The following is an 18297-nucleotide window of genomic DNA, read 5'->3' on the forward strand; positions in this document are numbered from 1 at the left end:
CTGAATCCGGAATAGTAACTTTTACTTACTAGTAAGTCTAGACTGGGATAATGCACTTTTAATATTTATCAATATGCCAGAATATAAAAAGATGTTCCATTCTTCTTCTGGTAGGAATCCAATGTCATCCTGTATTAGATTTCCATTAGCATTATTTTGCATGATTGCAGTGCAAAGCCGAAAAGAGAAGCAAAGTTTATCTTCATTAAATAGAGATGAAGAAACCACCTATAGGGAAAATATAACATATTAATCCAGTGAGATTAAACAAGCATGTAAAATTCACACTAAAGTATATCTCACCTTAAAAATACTTTTTGTCAACACGTCTATTGCACTTTTAATATGCTTATCTAAGAGATTTTTCTCATTTTCCAAGTTGGGTTCTTTTGAAATATTTATAAACTCATGAACTTCTTTTGGAGACACTTTCTCCCTTTTAAAACTATGTTCTTGTTCTTTGCTTTTGGAAACTACTGATGAAACAAAAACCTGATGAAACCAGTCTAGGGAGAACTGGTACATGTAGTTAATTTGCGTGAGATCAGCTACTAGGAAGTAGAGCAGGGCGCCTCGGGTCGCAATGGGGAGATAGTTTTTACGTATTGCTTGGATTTCACTTTCAGCTTTTTTTGTTGCTTCGATGCGCTTTGAAATTTCATTTGATGTTATTTTGGATTTTCTTAAGGTATCTATAATTTCTTCATCATCTAATACGGATCCTAAAGACAAACAAAAAGTGAAGTTAAATAAAGACTATTGTAACAGTAAACGGCTATTTCCTCACTCTGCACTCTGTGTAAGGGTTTTTACTGTTGGCTTCTTATTGGCTTTATGTCGGAGATGGGTTCTTAAATGAAGTTAGGTAATATTTCTAATAAGAATTTGATTAATAAATTTGATTAGTAGTACGTACACCTCACTTCCCACTCCCTCATCTCTTCTTCGTATTACTTTAGTATTGGTGGATCCTATTTTTATTACAGGCATATAATAAGTAACCATTCCATGATAAGGAATACATTTACAGTATGACCCACTATACACATAGAATATTAAAATCAATTTTCAAAAAATAACAAGTGTGCCATTATTTCATGTGATGTGTTCTGATATTTTGTATTGTATTCTATTTTATTAAACATATGAAACTGATCATGACCAATGACATTTATTTCTCAACCCACTAATAGATTGCAACTCACCTTTTGAAAAAGCACTTCTCTAGAAAGTACAGATAATAAATCTATTCCCTTCAAATATTTAAGGGAGCTCTCAGGTTTCCATTATAAACTCTTCTGTTTTATGGGCTAAACATTACCATTTTCCTCAACTGCTTTTTTCTTATGATATGATTTTTAGAGCCCTCGCTGTCTTTGATTCTTGCCCTTGGACACATTTTAGTTTGAAACAAGCCTTTTAAAAATGTGGCATCTAGAACTAAACACAGTATTTCAGCTTGATATGACCATTGCTGGGAATAATGAAATTAGTATATTCCACAATCTGTGTACCATATTCTTACTGATGCAGGTGAAGCTTTTGCAGTAATGTTTGGACCTAAGTCATGGACCATCTCTCACAGTACTCACCCTACCACACCAATTCCCACAGAGTTTGGGCAATCACACCAAAGACAAAATAAGAGGCAACAAGAATGGCTACTAAGGCCAGGTGTGGTGGCTCACATCTGTAATCTCAGCACTTTGGGAGGCCCAGGCAGGCGGATCATGAGGTCAAGAGATCGAGACCATCCTGGCCAACATGGTGAAAACCCTTCTTTACTAAAAATACAAAAATTAGCTGGGTGTGGTGGTGCACACCTGTAGTCCCAGCTACTTGGGAGGCTGAGGCAGGAGAATCACTTGAACCTGGGAGGTGGAGGTTGCAGTGAGCCGAGATTGTGCCACTGCACTCCAGCCTGGCGATGGAGTGAAACAGTCTCAATAAATAAATAAATAAATAAATAAATAAATAAGAGAATGGCTAGTTTTCACTATTCACAATAGCAAAGGCATGTAATCAACCTAAATGCCCATCAATGATAGACTGGATGAAGAAAATGTGGTACATACACACCATGGAATACGATGCAGCCATAAAAAAGAACAAGATCATGTCCTTTGCAGGCACATGGATTGAGCTTGAGGCCATTATCCTTAGCAAAGTAACACAGAAACACAAAACTAAACACTGCATATTTTCATTTATAAGTGGGAGCTAAATGATGAGAACACATGGACACATAGAGGGGAACAACAGATACGGGAACCTATTAGAGGGTAGTGAGTAGGAGGAGGGAGAGAATCAGGAAAATAACTAATGGGTACTGGGCTTAATACCTGAGTGATGACATAATCTGTACAACAAACCCCCATGACACAAGTTTACCTACGTAACAAACCTGCACTTGTAGCCCTGAACTTAAAAGTTAAAAAAAAAAAAAAAAACCTAGTGTTACCAAATCCTAGAAAGGAGGAGGAAAAATTATGTATATAATCAAGGCATCTTTTAATTTAGTTTTTTTCAAGAACAATTTTTACTGAAACCACTATTACTCAAAGATCACAGTCTTTAAAAAATACCCCAGACTCTACTACAAGGAGCAAATGGTAGAGAATAAACAGCAAAGGCACAATAAAAGCATATAGTGCCCTAATGTTCGCTATCTTAAACACCTTTTCACTTATCTCATCAAATCCATCTTTTGTTCAATTCAGGTGAAGCTTATAGCAAAATATGACTTGTTATAAGAGTGGTTCATAAAATGGGAGTGGCTGTGCTTCTGAATCTTGATTGTCACCTTCTATGTATATTACATAATACTTAGATGTTTTGCTCCCTAAGAAATTACCAGCCGATGGCTCCAGTCTTACAAAAAAAAAAACAGATACAGAAGCCTTGTCCATGTAATTAGCCTTATTACTAGAAGCACAATTTATTCATGTGTTATAAAGAAACAGCTTATTAGGTATAATTAACATTGAAAAGGAATAAAGTCAGGTCCTCCAGGCATAAATGTGTATTTAAAATTTCATAATAAAAAATATGCTTCTAAGTGAGGATTTGCCTGTATTTCTAATATAAAATATAATTAAATTTGAGCTCTTTTTTTGGTAAACATGGTTGCAAAAATTGAGTTACAGACTTTATTTCTCTTAAAAATTCTCCATTTAACACATATCTCTTTTTGGAATTGGGTCAAGACAATGGCACGCTAAGGCAACAACACTCAGGAGGATCCTAGGAGGAAAGGCACGCCCTCCCCACTACTTTCCCTACTTAAGTTTGTGTTTGTTTGAGGTTTTAAACAAAATGTAAAGTCTCGTAAGGTCTTAATCATTTCCCCAAACTAAGGCAGTTGTATGCCATAAAAACGTAAGTTCTTTGTCAAAGGTTAAGAACATGCTGAACAAGTCAGTGTTTTCTGCACATCTTAGCAGACCTTAAAGAGGCAATACTGGAACTCCCCATCACAGTTATTCTTGTTTTGGCCACAGGTCTCAGCAAAGTGCTGTTACTTGCAGCAATTTGTTAGGGAAGAAATGTCAACATTAAGGTCAATGTCTAACAGTGGGGACCCACATCCTTTCGGTGGGGAAAAGTTTGTAACCACAATGTGGGAACGGCTTAAATTCATCACTGCACTGATACAAGACATTGCACTGATACAAGACAGGCAGATCTGTTTTGCTTCTGGGAAGTCCAAGGCAGCGCGGTGAATGTGGTTCCAGCTCTGGATGATAAGGAATGGGCTACCACCTAGTAGCACCTGTGAGCGCCAGCCAAGAGGAGGGGCAAGAGGGCAAGTGTGGACCCAGGCTGTGAGGGGTGGGGGTGGGACCCATGGCATTCCCGCCCCAAAAGTTCCAGTGTTAACACATAGGTAACATCATCCAAAGTATCTCTCTATATACATATGTGCAGATAGAAGGGTAAGTGAATAGATTGATAAATAGAATGTGTGTGTGTGTGTGTGTGTGTGTGTGTGTTTATGAGAAATGGATCTTACTATAAATACTGTGTTTTAAGTGACTAGTAAATTTACCTTTACTGGCATTAAGAAAAAGAATCAATGGAATTGCTGAATCTCAGATAAACATTTCTTGAATATAATATATATTAGTTTCTAAAACATTATTCAAAGGTTATAAGAAAAGATGATGAAAGCAATTAAAGAATTCAATCTTTACTTTAAAAAATAAAAATATATATTTAATTTTAAACAGGATGGATTGACTTCTCTGCATGAACTGTGAGGTGACTGCACTCAGGTTTCCTTCCACTTTCTGATTTTGATTGCTTATTCAGTGAGACCTCATTAGCAAGTAGTTTTTGTTTGTTTTGTTTTTAATTCCCTGGGTTCTTTTATGTTTGAAATGGTCAATATTGCTCCCAGGATATGGGTGCTTCATGCCCTATCAAACTTGGTTTCCTCCCCTTTCAAAAATTATATTCTTAATTATTACTATTGGTAAAATTTTGCCTTTTTAAAAAAACTAGCTTTTAATTTGTTTTACTACAGTATCTGGTAACAATGGACTTGCATTTCAGACCATTTAGATTAGACAAATAATATGTAATCAGAAGTGGACATTATAATTATATAGAGAGCTTCAAAAATAAATATAAGCCAGGGCCCGATGTGCAGAAGTTCAGATTCAGTAAGTCTGTGGTGGTACCCACTGGGCATTTGTATTTTTTAAAAAGAAAGAAAAGTAATAAACTCTACAGATGATTTCTATACATACTCTTGAGGACTAAAGTGTTTGAGAAACCTTCAAGTTTCAATGAGTCACAAGTTAAAATAGAAAGGCAGTCCATTGTTAGATAAACTGTATTTTATCACAGTTGACTTAGGGGCATACATCAGTGTGACTCAGGAATTTATGTTTCTTTAGGTTTAGACGCAGTAAAGATTGTGGTTTCTTAGATATTTTTTGTGCTGAAAAAGAAAATAATTTCTACTGCTACTTTAATTAAAAGCCTTTTTTGTTTGTTTGTTTGAAGGAGTTTTGCTCTTCTTAACCCAAGCTGGAGTGCAATGGCACCATCTTGACTCACCACAACCTCCACCTCCTGGGTTCAAGCAATTCTCCTGTCTCAGCCTCCCAAGTGGCTGGGATTACAGGCATACACCACCAAGCCTGGTTAATTTTGTATTTTTAGTAGAGACGGGGTTTCTCCATGTTGGTCAGGCTGGTGTATTTTTAGTAGAGATGGGGTTTCTCCATGTTGGTCAGGCTGGTCTCAAACTCCTGACCGCGGGTGATCCGCCTGCTTCAGCCTCCCAAAGTGTTGGGGTTATAGGCGTGAGCCACTGTGCCCGGCCAACAGCATGTTTTAATGGGATACATAAAAGTCACTGGATTATTTTCTTTAAAAATATCTTTTAGTTATTAAGTCAGGTGTGGTGGCATGCGCTGGTAATCCCAGGTACTCAGGAAGTTGAGGCTGGAGAATTGCTGGAATCCAGGGGGCGGAGGCTGCAGTGAGCCGAGATTGCGCCACTGCACTCCAGACTGGGTGATGGAGTAAGACTGTCTAAAAAAAATAAAAAATAAAGAAAAAAATAAAATATCTTTTCATTATTAATACTTGGGGAAAACCCAATCATTCAGTCTCTGTAATCTAACTTGAGACATATAACAGATGTCTGTACCTGAAGTACAGGCATAGAGCCTTGGAGGGAACTAATTAGATTCCGTAAGATTTGTCTTACAACTTATACCAGTTACAGGGTGGCAAATGTTCTACAACACAATGAGCTAAAGCAAAAGTGAAACTGAGGGACACCAAAATTCACAATGTTTAAGTTTAGAAATGGGGTGATTCACCTACCTTTATCAGTTATCTGGTGGAAATGGAGATTTGGTATTTTTGGCTCGAATTCAAAATTTGGTTCTTATAACTTTTTATTCTATCCTTTGCAAAGATCTCTTACTATCACTAAATATCTTGACTTACCTAGTGCTTTCTGCAGTAAATTTAATGTTTTTTCCTCTAGTTCTTCAAGAGTTACGGCATCAAGGGAAATACTCTCCAGTAACTTGGAATGTTGATCTTCTAAATGAGGAACTTCATGAGTTACCACAGTAGACAAGAGTTGATCTTGCAAACCTTGGAATGTTACAGTGAAATTGATCATAGTAACAAAGTTATAAACTGATGGAAGAAAATGGGGGTTGTCTATTTCTGTAGATAAGTATAACCTGAACATGAGAAAGGCACCAGTTATTCAAAGAACATGTAGAAGAAAAAAATGAAACCAATTTATTTAAAAATACACAAAGCATTTTTCCTGGAAGTACACAAGATTTTTAGTGTTTTTCAGCTTTGTATACAAAGTACACTTTCAATTTATACTATATGAATACATTTGCATTGAAGTCTTAAAAAAATACAAGCACAGACTGTGTACATACTATGTTTAGTTTACACATAAGGACAGAGTACAGAAAAATGTTAAATAGTAGAAGTTTTGACTTGCCACTAGATCATTGTGAAAACCAGGTTTTTTACCCTGAGTGAGTGAGAAGCCAATGGAGGGATTTGAGGAGTGACGTGGTCTTTTTAAATCAGACTTCTCTAGCAGCTATCATTTTTTAAAAAAATTTCAATAGCTTTAGGGGTAAAGCTACATGGATGAATTGTATGGTGGTGAAGTCTGAAATTTCCGTGCACACATAACCTGAGCAGTGTACATTGTACCCAACATGTAGCAGCCATCTTGAGAATAGCCTGGGAGGAGAGGCAGAGGAGGAAGACGGAAGCTGGCAGACTGGGTTACATGTGAGAAATGATGGTGGCGTGGAGCAGGGTGGTGTCAGCAGCAGTCATAGTGAAGAGTGGGCAGATTAATAAAGCAGAGACAATTCTTCATTCCACTTTATGAAGGGTGAAAATGAAGCTTAATGATATTAAACAAATTGCCCATATCACATGGCCAGAAAGTGACAGAGTGAGGTCTATCACTGAAGCCTGCCCTCTACAACAGTGCCCTCCAGCACCTTCTCAACACACATTCCTAACATGGGGACCAGGTTGTCTATTCAGGAAAATGTAACTTCATTAGCATTTTTAGCACTGTTACTTAATCAAGCAAATTATATCTAGCAAGAAAAAAGAATGGGTTAATGCAGTGTTTTCCAAAGTGTAGTCTATACAACACTATTTTCTGGAGAGGGTTTGGTGAATAAAGGGGTTTTAAAGTCCTGTAGGACTGTTACCTTTAGCCCACTTTAAAAAGCCATGGGATCCCTTTTTTGAGTGATACCTATTAAAGCATGGAAATGTTTTGAGGAACATACTTTGGAAACTGTTTTATTAATGGAAGAGAGAATTATTATTATTATTTTTTCAGACAGAGTTTCACTCTTGTCACCCAGGCTGGAGTGCAATGGTGCGATCATGGCTCACTGCAACCTCTGCCTCCCAGGTTCAAGCAATTCTCCTGCCTCAGCCTCCCATGTAGCTGGGATTACAGGCATGCGCCACCACACCTGGCTAATTTTTTTTTTTTTTGTATTTCGTTGAGACAGGAGTTTCACCGTGTTGGTCAGGCTTGTCTCGAACTCCTGACCTCAGGTGATCCACCCACCTCAGCTTCCCAAAGTGCTGGGATTATAGGCGTGCGCCACCACGCCCGGCCACAGAAGAGAGAATTCTAAGAAGTAATAATTTGATGAGAGACTCTTCAGCCCTGCACAGGGGGGAGGACACACTGACCAACAGGTTTAAGAGTCAGCACCGCTTGGTAAGGAGGCAGTCCGTCAGAATTCCTGGTAAGAAGTTAAAAGCACCAGCCTAAGGATGGCTAAGGTCTTCTAGTTTCCTTTGCCAATTACTTGCTTACCCAGCAAGGCTCTTACTATAAGTGGCCTTTCCTGTAGCTTTGCGTACAAGGAGAGAATGCACATTAACAATTCAAACATCTTATTTCTTGGGAATCACATTTTTGTGGTAATCAAATCTATGTAACAGTGCTGTGTGAAATTGGCTAGTACAAGTGGATTTCCTGGAGTCCCTTTACTGCTGGGAACGTGGATATAAAGCTTTTTATCTTCCTAGGCAAAAATCTCTTTTCGCTCTAGATATTAAATATGGATTTTGTGTGTGTGTGTTTTTTAAAGAGGCAGAAACTTTTCTCGCCCAAATGAAATGTTAGGCAAAAGAACAAACAGAGCTTCTCCAGATGAAGCAGAGCCAGGCTTCTCGCTTGCTCCCCTCTGCATAGCTTCTGAAGACTCCTCATAAAACCCACAGATTTCATCATGCACAATTTGAAAGTGTTGGTTTGGAGTGACTTGATAAAAATCGGTTATCTTTTCTGTATACTGATGAATACTACTGCCAACACAAAAACAAAAAGAATATCCAAAGACAATCTTACTTTTTCCTCCACGTAGAAGCTTAGCAGAACTGAAATACAAGGCATTCAATATTATTTATCTTAAAAAGCATAGACATTTGACTCAATTTAGCTGTGGCACATTACCTAAAATTTGAATTGTATTCGATCTCAGCATCACCAACCCTTATGAAATAGTGTCCTTTTTTCTGATAGATATCCTTTTTCAGAATTGCCTTTAAGCCTGGAGCTAATGTCTCAAGGAGATTCTGAAAAACCCAATAGACAAAAATAAGAAAAATCATCTTAAAACAAATTGGTTGAAAAAAAAAGCAGCATTGAAACATTTAAATGTTGAGTTAGAAAGAATGAATAAGACCTAGTATTTCATAGCACAACAGGGTGACTATAGTCAATAATAACTTAATTGTACATTGAAAAATAACTAAGAGTATAATTGGATTGTTTGTAATAAAAGATAATGCTCGAGGGGATGGATACCCCATTCTCCATGATGTGATTATTACACATTGTATGCCTGTTTCAAAAACATCTCATGTACCCCATAACTATATACACCTACTATGTACCCACAAAAATTAAAATTTAAATAAATTTAAGTTTTATTAAATATCTGGACTCCAGTGAAAGACAGCTGTAAGAGAACTGAGCATTGAAAACTCACTCTCTGTCTGTAAGTATATATGTGTGTATGTCTGTTATTGTTTTTTCCCTGACAGTTATGTGTCACTGAAAACTTTTGGCCTTTATGCTCAGTGCATACAACATACGTATCAGCCGCAAGGGAAATTAGGCCATACTGCCCGCTTACCTGCAGGAGGACACTCCCTCCTGTCTTCATAGCATTTTCAATTTTTTTGGTATAATTGCTGTCTTCAATGGAGAGCTTCTGCAGCCTGGATCCTTCCATCTGACGGATCCATTTGTGAGCTTGCCTATGTGGGTCAATCAGCAGTGGCCACTGCTGGCCATTCTTGATCAAGATGGCATTCTCTACTGAATACTGACCATGAGGTAGTCCCTGATTATGCCATCGGCTGATCTGCAATGAAATTATTAGTACTTTCACTATTTTGTAAATGTCTTCACATCTTTAGTATCCTACAGGGTACTAAAAGATCCTACAGAATCACTGCCTTTAGAAAAAGAAATACTGTTTAAAAGTGCTAAGGAAATGAACAGTTTAAAGCAACTTAGATATGAAATTTTTGGGAAGGTAATTATTCACTAAATTACACTTTTGTGTTCAACAATAAGGGCATTATGATGCCCATCACAACAAAGATGCCATGGGGGACACAAAGGAAATAAGATACAGCACCTGCTTCCAAGGCTCGTAGACTCTAATGCATATAATATAGAATTACACAGATAGGATATACAAATATACAAAATATACAAATATAATAACAGCTATAGTCTATTTTGCACCTACCAACTGCCAACCACACATACATATATACCACGTAGTGAAATTACTATAATAACCCTTATTTCTTGGATGGAGGAACTGAGGCTAAAAGACATTAGCCTAAGGTTATACTACCAGAATAAGAAGCAGAGCTACCATTTGGTGAAACTTGATTTGTGGCCTGTCATATGGCCAATTTTGGCAATGTTCTATATGTGTTTGCATATAACGTGTCAGCTGCAGGCATAGGCTACAGTGCTGTATATATTCTCATTAAGTCCGTTTGTTGATCATGTTGTTCAAAGCTTCTCTATTCTTACTGATTTTTGTGTGCTTGTTCTGAGTTACAGAAGGTGTTAAAATCTTTAACTACGATTGTAGATTTGTCTATTTTTTCCCTATAGTTCTTTTAATATTTGCTTTATATTATTTGAGGTCATGTTATTAGGTACAAATTTAGAACTGTTAACATTTGCTTGGAGAATTAAACCAATTCCTATAGTAAAATGAGCTTAAGTCTAGTAATCCTTTTATGCCTTAACATCTGTTTTGTCCTTTTGCTTTTGTAATCTATGGTAAATTCTCTCCCATTTCTGACTCTCAATTTTTATGTTTTAGATGTGTCTTTTAGAAATAACGTATGTTTTATTTTATAAATAATGTATGTTTTCTGTTTTGTGCTTTGGTTTATACTGTTGTATATAGTCTTATAACTTTATATATATATATGAGGATTGCTTGAGGTCAGACTACATATATACATATACATGTGTAGTCTTATACATATATGTATAAGCATATATGTATATATAAGTATGTATGTATACATATATGCATATATGTATGTGTATATATACGCACATGTGCATATACATATATACACATATATGCACGTGCATATGTGTATATATATGCGTATATATACACATATGTGTGTATATGCATACACATATATGTACATATGTGTATATATACTTATATATGTACATATGCATGTATATATGTACATATGTGTATATACATACATGTACATATACACGTATATACATATATGTACATGTGTATATACGTGTATATGTACATGTGTATATGTGTATATATGTACATATGTATATATGTGTATATATGTGTATATGTATATATGTGTATATATACATATATGTACATATGTACATATGTATATATGTGTATATATGTATGTATGTGTATATATACATGTAAGTATGTATGTGTATATATACATATAAGTATATTTGTGTATATATAGTATATATGTTTAGTCTTATAACTTTATATATGAGGATTGCTTGAGGTCTGTCTACATATATCGTATACATATATGCTATACATATACATATATATATATACACACACACATACATATATATATGTAGAGAGAGAGACAGAGACTTGGCTTGTCTCTCATGCTGGAGTGTAATGGCATGATCATGCCTCACTGCAGCCTTGACCTCGTGGGCTCAAGCGATCCTCCCACCTCAGCCTCCTAAGTAGTTAGGACTATAGACACGTGCCACCATTGTGTATGTGCAATCATTGCAATGATTGTGATCTATCATTGCAACTACTACTGCTGTTCTCAAACTGTGGCTGTATAAAAGTTAATAATGGATAATACTGAAAAATAAACTGCTTTCTGAGAGGAAAATTAATCTTATTCTTGGGTTTGCTAATAGTGTCATATTTGCTAAGATAGATACATAGCCATTTAAAATCCTTTGTGTAACAAAGCAAGACAATTTTTTTTTTCTTTTAGAGACAGGGTCTTCTCTCAATAGCCTAGGCTGGAATGTAGTGGCACCATCATAGCTCACTGCAGCCTTGATCTCTTGGGCTCATGTGATCCTCCCACCTCAGCCTTCCAAGTGGCTTAGGCTTAGGATGACAGGCATGTGGCATCATGCTCAGTAATTTTTTCATTTTTTTTTAGACAGGGTCTTGCTACATTGCCCAGGTTGGCTAATTTTTTATTTTTTGTAGAGACAGAGCCTCACTATGTTGCCCAGGCTGGTCTTGAATTCCTAAGCTCATGGGTTCCTCCTACCTGGGCATCCCAAAGTTCTGGCATTACAGGCATGAACCACTGCACCTGGCCACAATCTTAGACTTGTTACTGGAACATTTAGTCCATTTACACCTAATGTAATAACTGTTATATTTGAGTTTAAATTGGTTAGTAGCATTATGAAAATGTGAAGACAGTATTTGTTTCTAAGATTTTGTAGGTTGCATGGTCAATTTAAGTGAAATTATCAGTGGGGATCCAATCTAAAATTATTCTCAGAGGATTAACAAAAGCTAGGTGCATTTATCTTTTATCCTTTAAACATCAGCATAGGATTTACAAAAACAGACAATAAGTATCTAAGTTAATAAATGTAGTTCTATATTTTTGGCTGTGTCTAAGAATACTCCCTGTGATTCAATAAGTTCATCAATTGTATTAAATGAAAGAGGTTTCAGGGAGAGAAACTGCCTATATTCATTGAGACAGGATAGTAGGATTACAATGGGAAAAGGGATATTTTGTGACTTTTGCTCAGTATGAGAAACAGGAGAGATATAACTTACTGAGGCATTAGGGCTACAAATAAAAAAATTAAGGTCTGCAACAAACTATTAACAAAATATTTTCATTTATCAAAATAATTTTGGGACAACATCCAAGTCCAAAACTACACATACAGCTAAAATCCAAATAAACAATAATAGCCACTTAACTGGATAATAGAAATATGTTATTACCTCATATTTTTGTGCCATAACTTTAATTAAAGAGAAGTTGGAAGACAAAGAAATGCCATTTTCAATGCAGAATGTCTCCCATTTATTCACAATCAACTGGCGAAATTCTGGTGTTAAAATTCCACTGTAGACAATGCATGCTGCTGAAAGAAGTATGTCACCCAAAATTCCTTCTAATTTGTTATCTATTTGATTGATTGTTTCTTGCCATCGAGTCTAAATGTTAAAACAGAAATGAGTTATTCTATATAAAATATATTATCATTAGATATTTTAAAATTAATGATTTCCAGTTGGATCTATCATTGCAATTACTACTGCTGTTCTCAAGCTGTGGCTGTATCAAAGTTAATAATGGATAATATTGAAAAATAAACTGTTTTCTGAGGGGAAAATTAGTCTTATTCTTGGGTTTGCTAATAGTGTCATCTTTGCTAAGATAGATACACAGCCATTTAAAATCCTTTGTGTAATAAAGCAGGACAATTTTTTTTTTTTCTTTTAGAGACAGGGTCTTCTCTCAGTAGCCTAGGCTGGAGTGCAGTGGCACCATCATAGCTCACTGCAGCCTTGATCTCGGGCTCATGTGATCCTCCTCACACCTCAGCCTTCTGAGTGGCTTAGGATGACTGGCATGTGCCACCATGCTCAGTTAATTTTTTTTTTTTTTGTAGAGACAGGATCTTGCTACATTGCCCAGGTTGGTCTTAAACTCTTGACCTCAAGCAATCCTCCAGCCTTGGCCTCCCAAAGAGCTGGGATTACAGACATGAGCCACCATGCCCAGGCAAAGCAGGACAGTTTATAAAGTATCAATTTATTATAATATACTATTAATAGTATTCAACAACAACAATAATAACAACAACCCATATTTACTGAATCTTTACTTATCTGCCAGACATTTTACTTTGAAAACTTCATTTGACACCGCCTTTGGAGTTTAGAGAAGTTAAACAACTTGGTCAAGATCACTAAGCTTCTAAGGGGTGTAGCTGGGATCTGAACCCATATTCTCTGGCTGTATATGGCCTCTTTGATCACGTATGTGCTTGATTGATCGATAAATAAAGCATGTTAAGCAAGAGCCCTCTCTTTTGGTGCTCACCATCTGGGATATGCTGATGTTCCACTGCCTCTCCATCTATACACTTGACTCTCAGGGACATCCATCTGCTTTTGAGAGCTATCACCTCCCTTTGATTGGTCTGTTTTCATAAAATCCTTCCCCTTGACTTTCTATGATATGTATTTAAAAAATTAAACTAAATTAAAATTATTTTGAGAATTTTATAACATCCCTTGAGATAGCTGAAGTGTAACTAAACTGAGATTCTAGTTAGCTTACTAGAGATTCAACCATGGAGAAGCCAGATGAACCAGAGGAGAAATAAAAAGGTGAGCTAAAAGGGTTCAGAAGGCTGACAGAACAAAAGAAAATGTTCTTTATCGGCTGCTCTGCCTATGGAGTAGCCATTCTTTATTCCTTTACTTTCTTAATGAACTTACTTTCACTTAAAAAAAAAAAGGGAGAATTTTCTTTTTCTTTACTAATGACATCTCTCCTTTGTGGTTCCACCCATGTTTTATATGTTCAGCTTAGGTTGTCCCAGTGCTAGAAAAGGAAAACTAACGACATTTTCATTGAAAGGTTTACTTTGGGCCTCATCAGACAAAAGCGTGCTGATGTCTTCAGAACAGGAAATAATGTCAGATACTTGTAGTCTGTTACTTCTGTTTTGAGACGACTCAAACAGGATTTCTTTATGTGAATAGGATGTCTACTGATCACAATAAGAAACTGGATAGTAAGATAGTTTTAGAAGGTATATGATACAGCCTGCAGTGAAAATAACATCTTGGGGGTTGTTGGGCCCAGTAGGAATTATGGAGGAGATATAAGACCAAAGAAAGTCATGCCTTCTCATCTTCCAGGACAGTTAGTAAGACTGACGCACACTGAAAGCGCCTGCTGGCCATTGTTTTCCGATTTGCTAATAGTTGTTTTTCAGCAATGGTATCTTTGTAAGCTGCCTGTAAAAACAGCAAATGTTCTTCAACCTGAAAGATAATTCATTATTGAGAAAAATATCTTACTCTCATTTTGCTTCAAGACTTTAGCTGTCATTTATATAAATATAGTGTTACCATTTCATTTTCACATCCTGGAAAATCTTTCTGGAGGGATTATATTACCAATGAAAATAGACATTGTAGAAATGAAATGATTCATTGATATTGAAATTTGTATATTTTTAAATGCCATCTTGCTTCCTTAATAGGCTTTTTTTTTTTTTTTTTACAATCCTAGCGTTTGTAGATTCATCAATTTCTGATTTATTTTTTGCAAATGAAATTTTATATCTTATTTAGATTCTTTTTCTAAGAAAATGGTTGAACTTTTTTTCACTTCAGATGTACTGAACAGACCAGAGGACTGAATGAATTTTTAAATTTAAGCTGTATGATGAATCAACTGTTAAACCTTCCTTACAGTGTTAGTGGAAAACATATTTTCATGAATAGCTGACAAAATAATTTTTTATTTTTATTTTTGGTTACATAGTAGGTATATATATATATTTGGGGGCACATGAGATGTTTTGATACAGGCATGCAATATGTAATCATCACATCATGGAGAATGGGGTATCCATCCCCTCAAGCATTTGTCCTTTGTGTCACAAACAATCAAATTATACTCTTTAAGTTATTTTAAGTGTACAATGAAATTATTATTGACTACAATCACCCTGTTGTGCTATCACATACTAGGTCTTATTCATTCTTTCTATTTTTCTTTTCTTTTTTTTTTATGAAGTATTTATTGATCATTCTTGGGTGTTTCTCGGAGAGGGGGATATGGCAGGGTCATAGGATAATAGTGGAGAGAAGGTCAGGAGATAAACACATGAACAAAGGTCTCTGGTTTTCCTAGGCAGAGGTCCCTGCGGCCTTCTGCAGTGTTTGTGCCCCTGGGTACTTGAGATTAGGGAGTGGTGATGACTCTTAAAGAGCATGCTGCCTTCAAGCATCTGTTTAACAAAGCACATCTTGCACCGTCCTTAATCCATTTAACCCTGAGTTGACACAGCACATGTTTCAGAGAGCACGGGGCTGGGGGGAAGGCCATAGATCAACAGCATCCCAAGGCAGAAGAATTTCTCCTAGTCAGAACAAAATGGAGTCTCCTATGCCCACCTCTTTCTACACAGACACAGCAACAATCTGATCTCTCCTTCCTTTCCCCACACTTCCCCCTCTTCTTTTCAACAAAACCGCCATCGTCCTCATGGCCCACTCCCGATGGTCGCTGTCTCTTCGGAGCTGTTGGGTACACCTCCCAGACAGGGCGGCCGGGCAGAGGCGCTCCTCACCTCCCAGACGGGGCGGCCGGGCAGAGGCGCTCCTCACTTCCCAGACGGGGCGGCCGGGCAGAGGCACTCCTCACATCCCAGACGATGGGCGGCCAGGCAGAGGCGCTCCCCACATCCCAGACAATGGGCAGCCGGGCAGAGGCGCTCCTCACTTCCCAGACGTTGGGCGGCCGGGCAGAGGCGCTCCTCACTTTCCAGACGGGGTGGCCAGGTAGAGGCGCTCCTCACTTTCCAGACGGGGCGGCCGGGCAGAGGCGCTCCTCACCTCCCAGACGGGGCGGTCGGGCAGAGGCGCTCCTCACATCCCAGAAGATGGGCGGCCAGGCAGAGACACTCCTTACTTCCTATATGGGATGGCGGCCGGGCAGAGGCGCTCCTCACTTCCCAGACGGGGCGTCCAGGCAGAGGGTCTCCTCACATCCCAGACGATGGGCGGCCAGGCAGAGACGCTCCTCACTTCCTAGACAGGGTGGCGGTGGGGCAGAGGCTGTAATCTTAGCACTTTAGGAGGCCAAGGCAGGCGACTGGGAGGTGGAGGTTGTAGCCAGCCGAGATCACGCCACTGCACTCCAGCCTGAGCAACATTGAGCATTGAGTGAGCGAGACTCCGTCTGCAATCCCAGCACCTCGGGAGGCCGAGGCGGGCAGATCACTCAAGGCCAGGAGCTGGAGACCAGCCTGGTCAACACGGCAAAACCCCATCTCCACCAAAAACACAAAAACCAGTCAGGCATGGTGGCGTGCACCTGCGATCCCAGGCACCTGGCAGGCCGAGGCAGGAGAATCACAGGAGCCGGAGGCAGTGAGGTCGCAGCGAGCCGAGATCACGGCAGTACAGTCCAGCTTCAGCAACAGAGGGAGACCGAAAAAAGAAGGAGAGGGAGACCGAAGAAAGGGGAGAGGGAGGGGGAGGGGGAGGGGGAGGGGAGAGGGAGAGGGAGAGGGAGCCATTCTTTCTATTTTTCATATCCATTAACCATCCTTACCTCCCTCATACCTTCCCACTATCCTTCCCAGCCTCTGGTAACCATCTTTCTGCCCTCTATCTCCATGAGTTCAATTGTTTTGATTTTTAGATCCCACAAATAAGTGAGAACATGCCATGTTTGTCTTTCTGTGCCTGGCTTATTTCACTTAGCATAATGGCCTCCAGTTCCATCAATGTTGTTGCAAATGACAGGACCTCATTCTTTTTAATGGTTGAATAATACTCCATTGTGTATAAGTACAACATTTTCATTATCCATTCTTCTGTTGATGGACACTTAGGTTACTTCCAAATTTTGGCTATTTGAACAGAGCTGCAACAAACATGGAAATGCAGTTATCTCTTCAATATACTGAGTTCCTTTCTTTTGGGTATATACCCAGCAGTAGAATTGCTGGATCATATGGTAGCTCTATTTTTAGTTTTTTGAGGAACCTCCAAACTGTTCTCCATAGTGGTTGTACTAATTTACGTTCCCACCAGCAGTGTGTAAGGGTTCCCTTTTCTCCACATCCCTGTCAGCATTTGGTTATTGCCTGTCTTTTGGATAAAAGCCATTTTAATTAGGGTGAGATGATATCTCATTGTAGTTTTTATTTGCATTTGTCTGATGATCAATGATATTGAGCACCTTTTTATATGCCTTTTTGCCATTGGTATGTCTTCTTTTGAGAAGTATCCATTCAAGCCTTTTACTCATTTTCAAATTGGATTATTAGATTTTTTTCTATAGAGATGTTTGAGCTCTGTATATATTCTGGTTATTCATCCCTTGTCAGATGGGTAGTTTGCAAATAATTTCTCCTATTCTGTGGGCCGTCTCTTCACTTTGTTGAGCGTTTCCTTTACTGTGCAGAAGCTTTTTAACTCGATGTGATCCCATTAGCCCGTGTTTGCTTTGGTTAACTGTGGTTGTGGGGTGTTACTCAAGACATTTTTGCCCAGACCAATGTCCTGGAGATTTTCCCCAATGTTTTCTCAAGAAGTTTCATAGTTTGAGGTCTTAGATTTAAGTCTGTAACTCATTTTGATGTGATTTTTGTGTATGGTGAGAGATAGGGGTCTAGTTTCATTCTTCTGGATATAGATATCCAGTACCATTTATTGAAGAGATGGTCTTTTCCCCAAAATAATTTTCTTAAATTATCACTTATCTTGATTACACCCCTGCTCAAAAGCATTTGGTGAATTCTTACAGAAATAATGGATTAAGGATATAGTCCAGAGTTTTGGCTATCAAATAATGCCTCCACAACCTGACCCCAACCTTCCTTCCCAATTTCATCTCCTTTATTACTCCTTTCCAATTGTATTACTCTTTATCCAAATTGGTTTATTCCTTATCTCCCCAACATTCCTTAAGCTTCTTGTCTCTGGGATTTGGCTC

At 38.0% G+C, this 18297-nt stretch overlaps 1 protein-coding gene across 2 annotated transcripts in view; it reads right to left on the reverse strand.

The window, feature by feature from the left end:
• DNAH14 (dynein axonemal heavy chain 14) overlaps positions 1-18297 on the reverse strand; it is a 510612-nt gene that overhangs the window by 66574 nt on the left and 425741 nt on the right. For both annotated transcript variants that reach the window (XM_063672417.1, XM_054474368.2), the window contains exons 65-71: positions 14466-14606; positions 12546-12761; positions 9183-9413; positions 8498-8619; positions 5968-6212; positions 304-722; positions 30-228 (exon numbers count right to left, since the gene is read on the reverse strand). In XM_063672417.1, coding sequence (XP_063528487.1) covers positions 30-228; positions 304-722; positions 5968-6212; positions 8498-8619; positions 9183-9413; positions 12546-12761; positions 14466-14606 — 1573 coding nt within the window. The remainder of the gene's footprint in view (positions 1-29; positions 229-303; positions 723-5967; positions 6213-8497; positions 8620-9182; positions 9414-12545; positions 12762-14465; positions 14607-18297) is intronic.

Source organism: Pongo pygmaeus, chromosome 1 (genome assembly GCF_028885625.2).
Source record: "Pongo pygmaeus isolate AG05252 chromosome 1, NHGRI_mPonPyg2-v2.0_pri, whole genome shotgun sequence".
NCBI classification, from domain to species: Eukaryota; Metazoa; Chordata; class Mammalia; order Primates; family Hominidae; genus Pongo; species Pongo pygmaeus.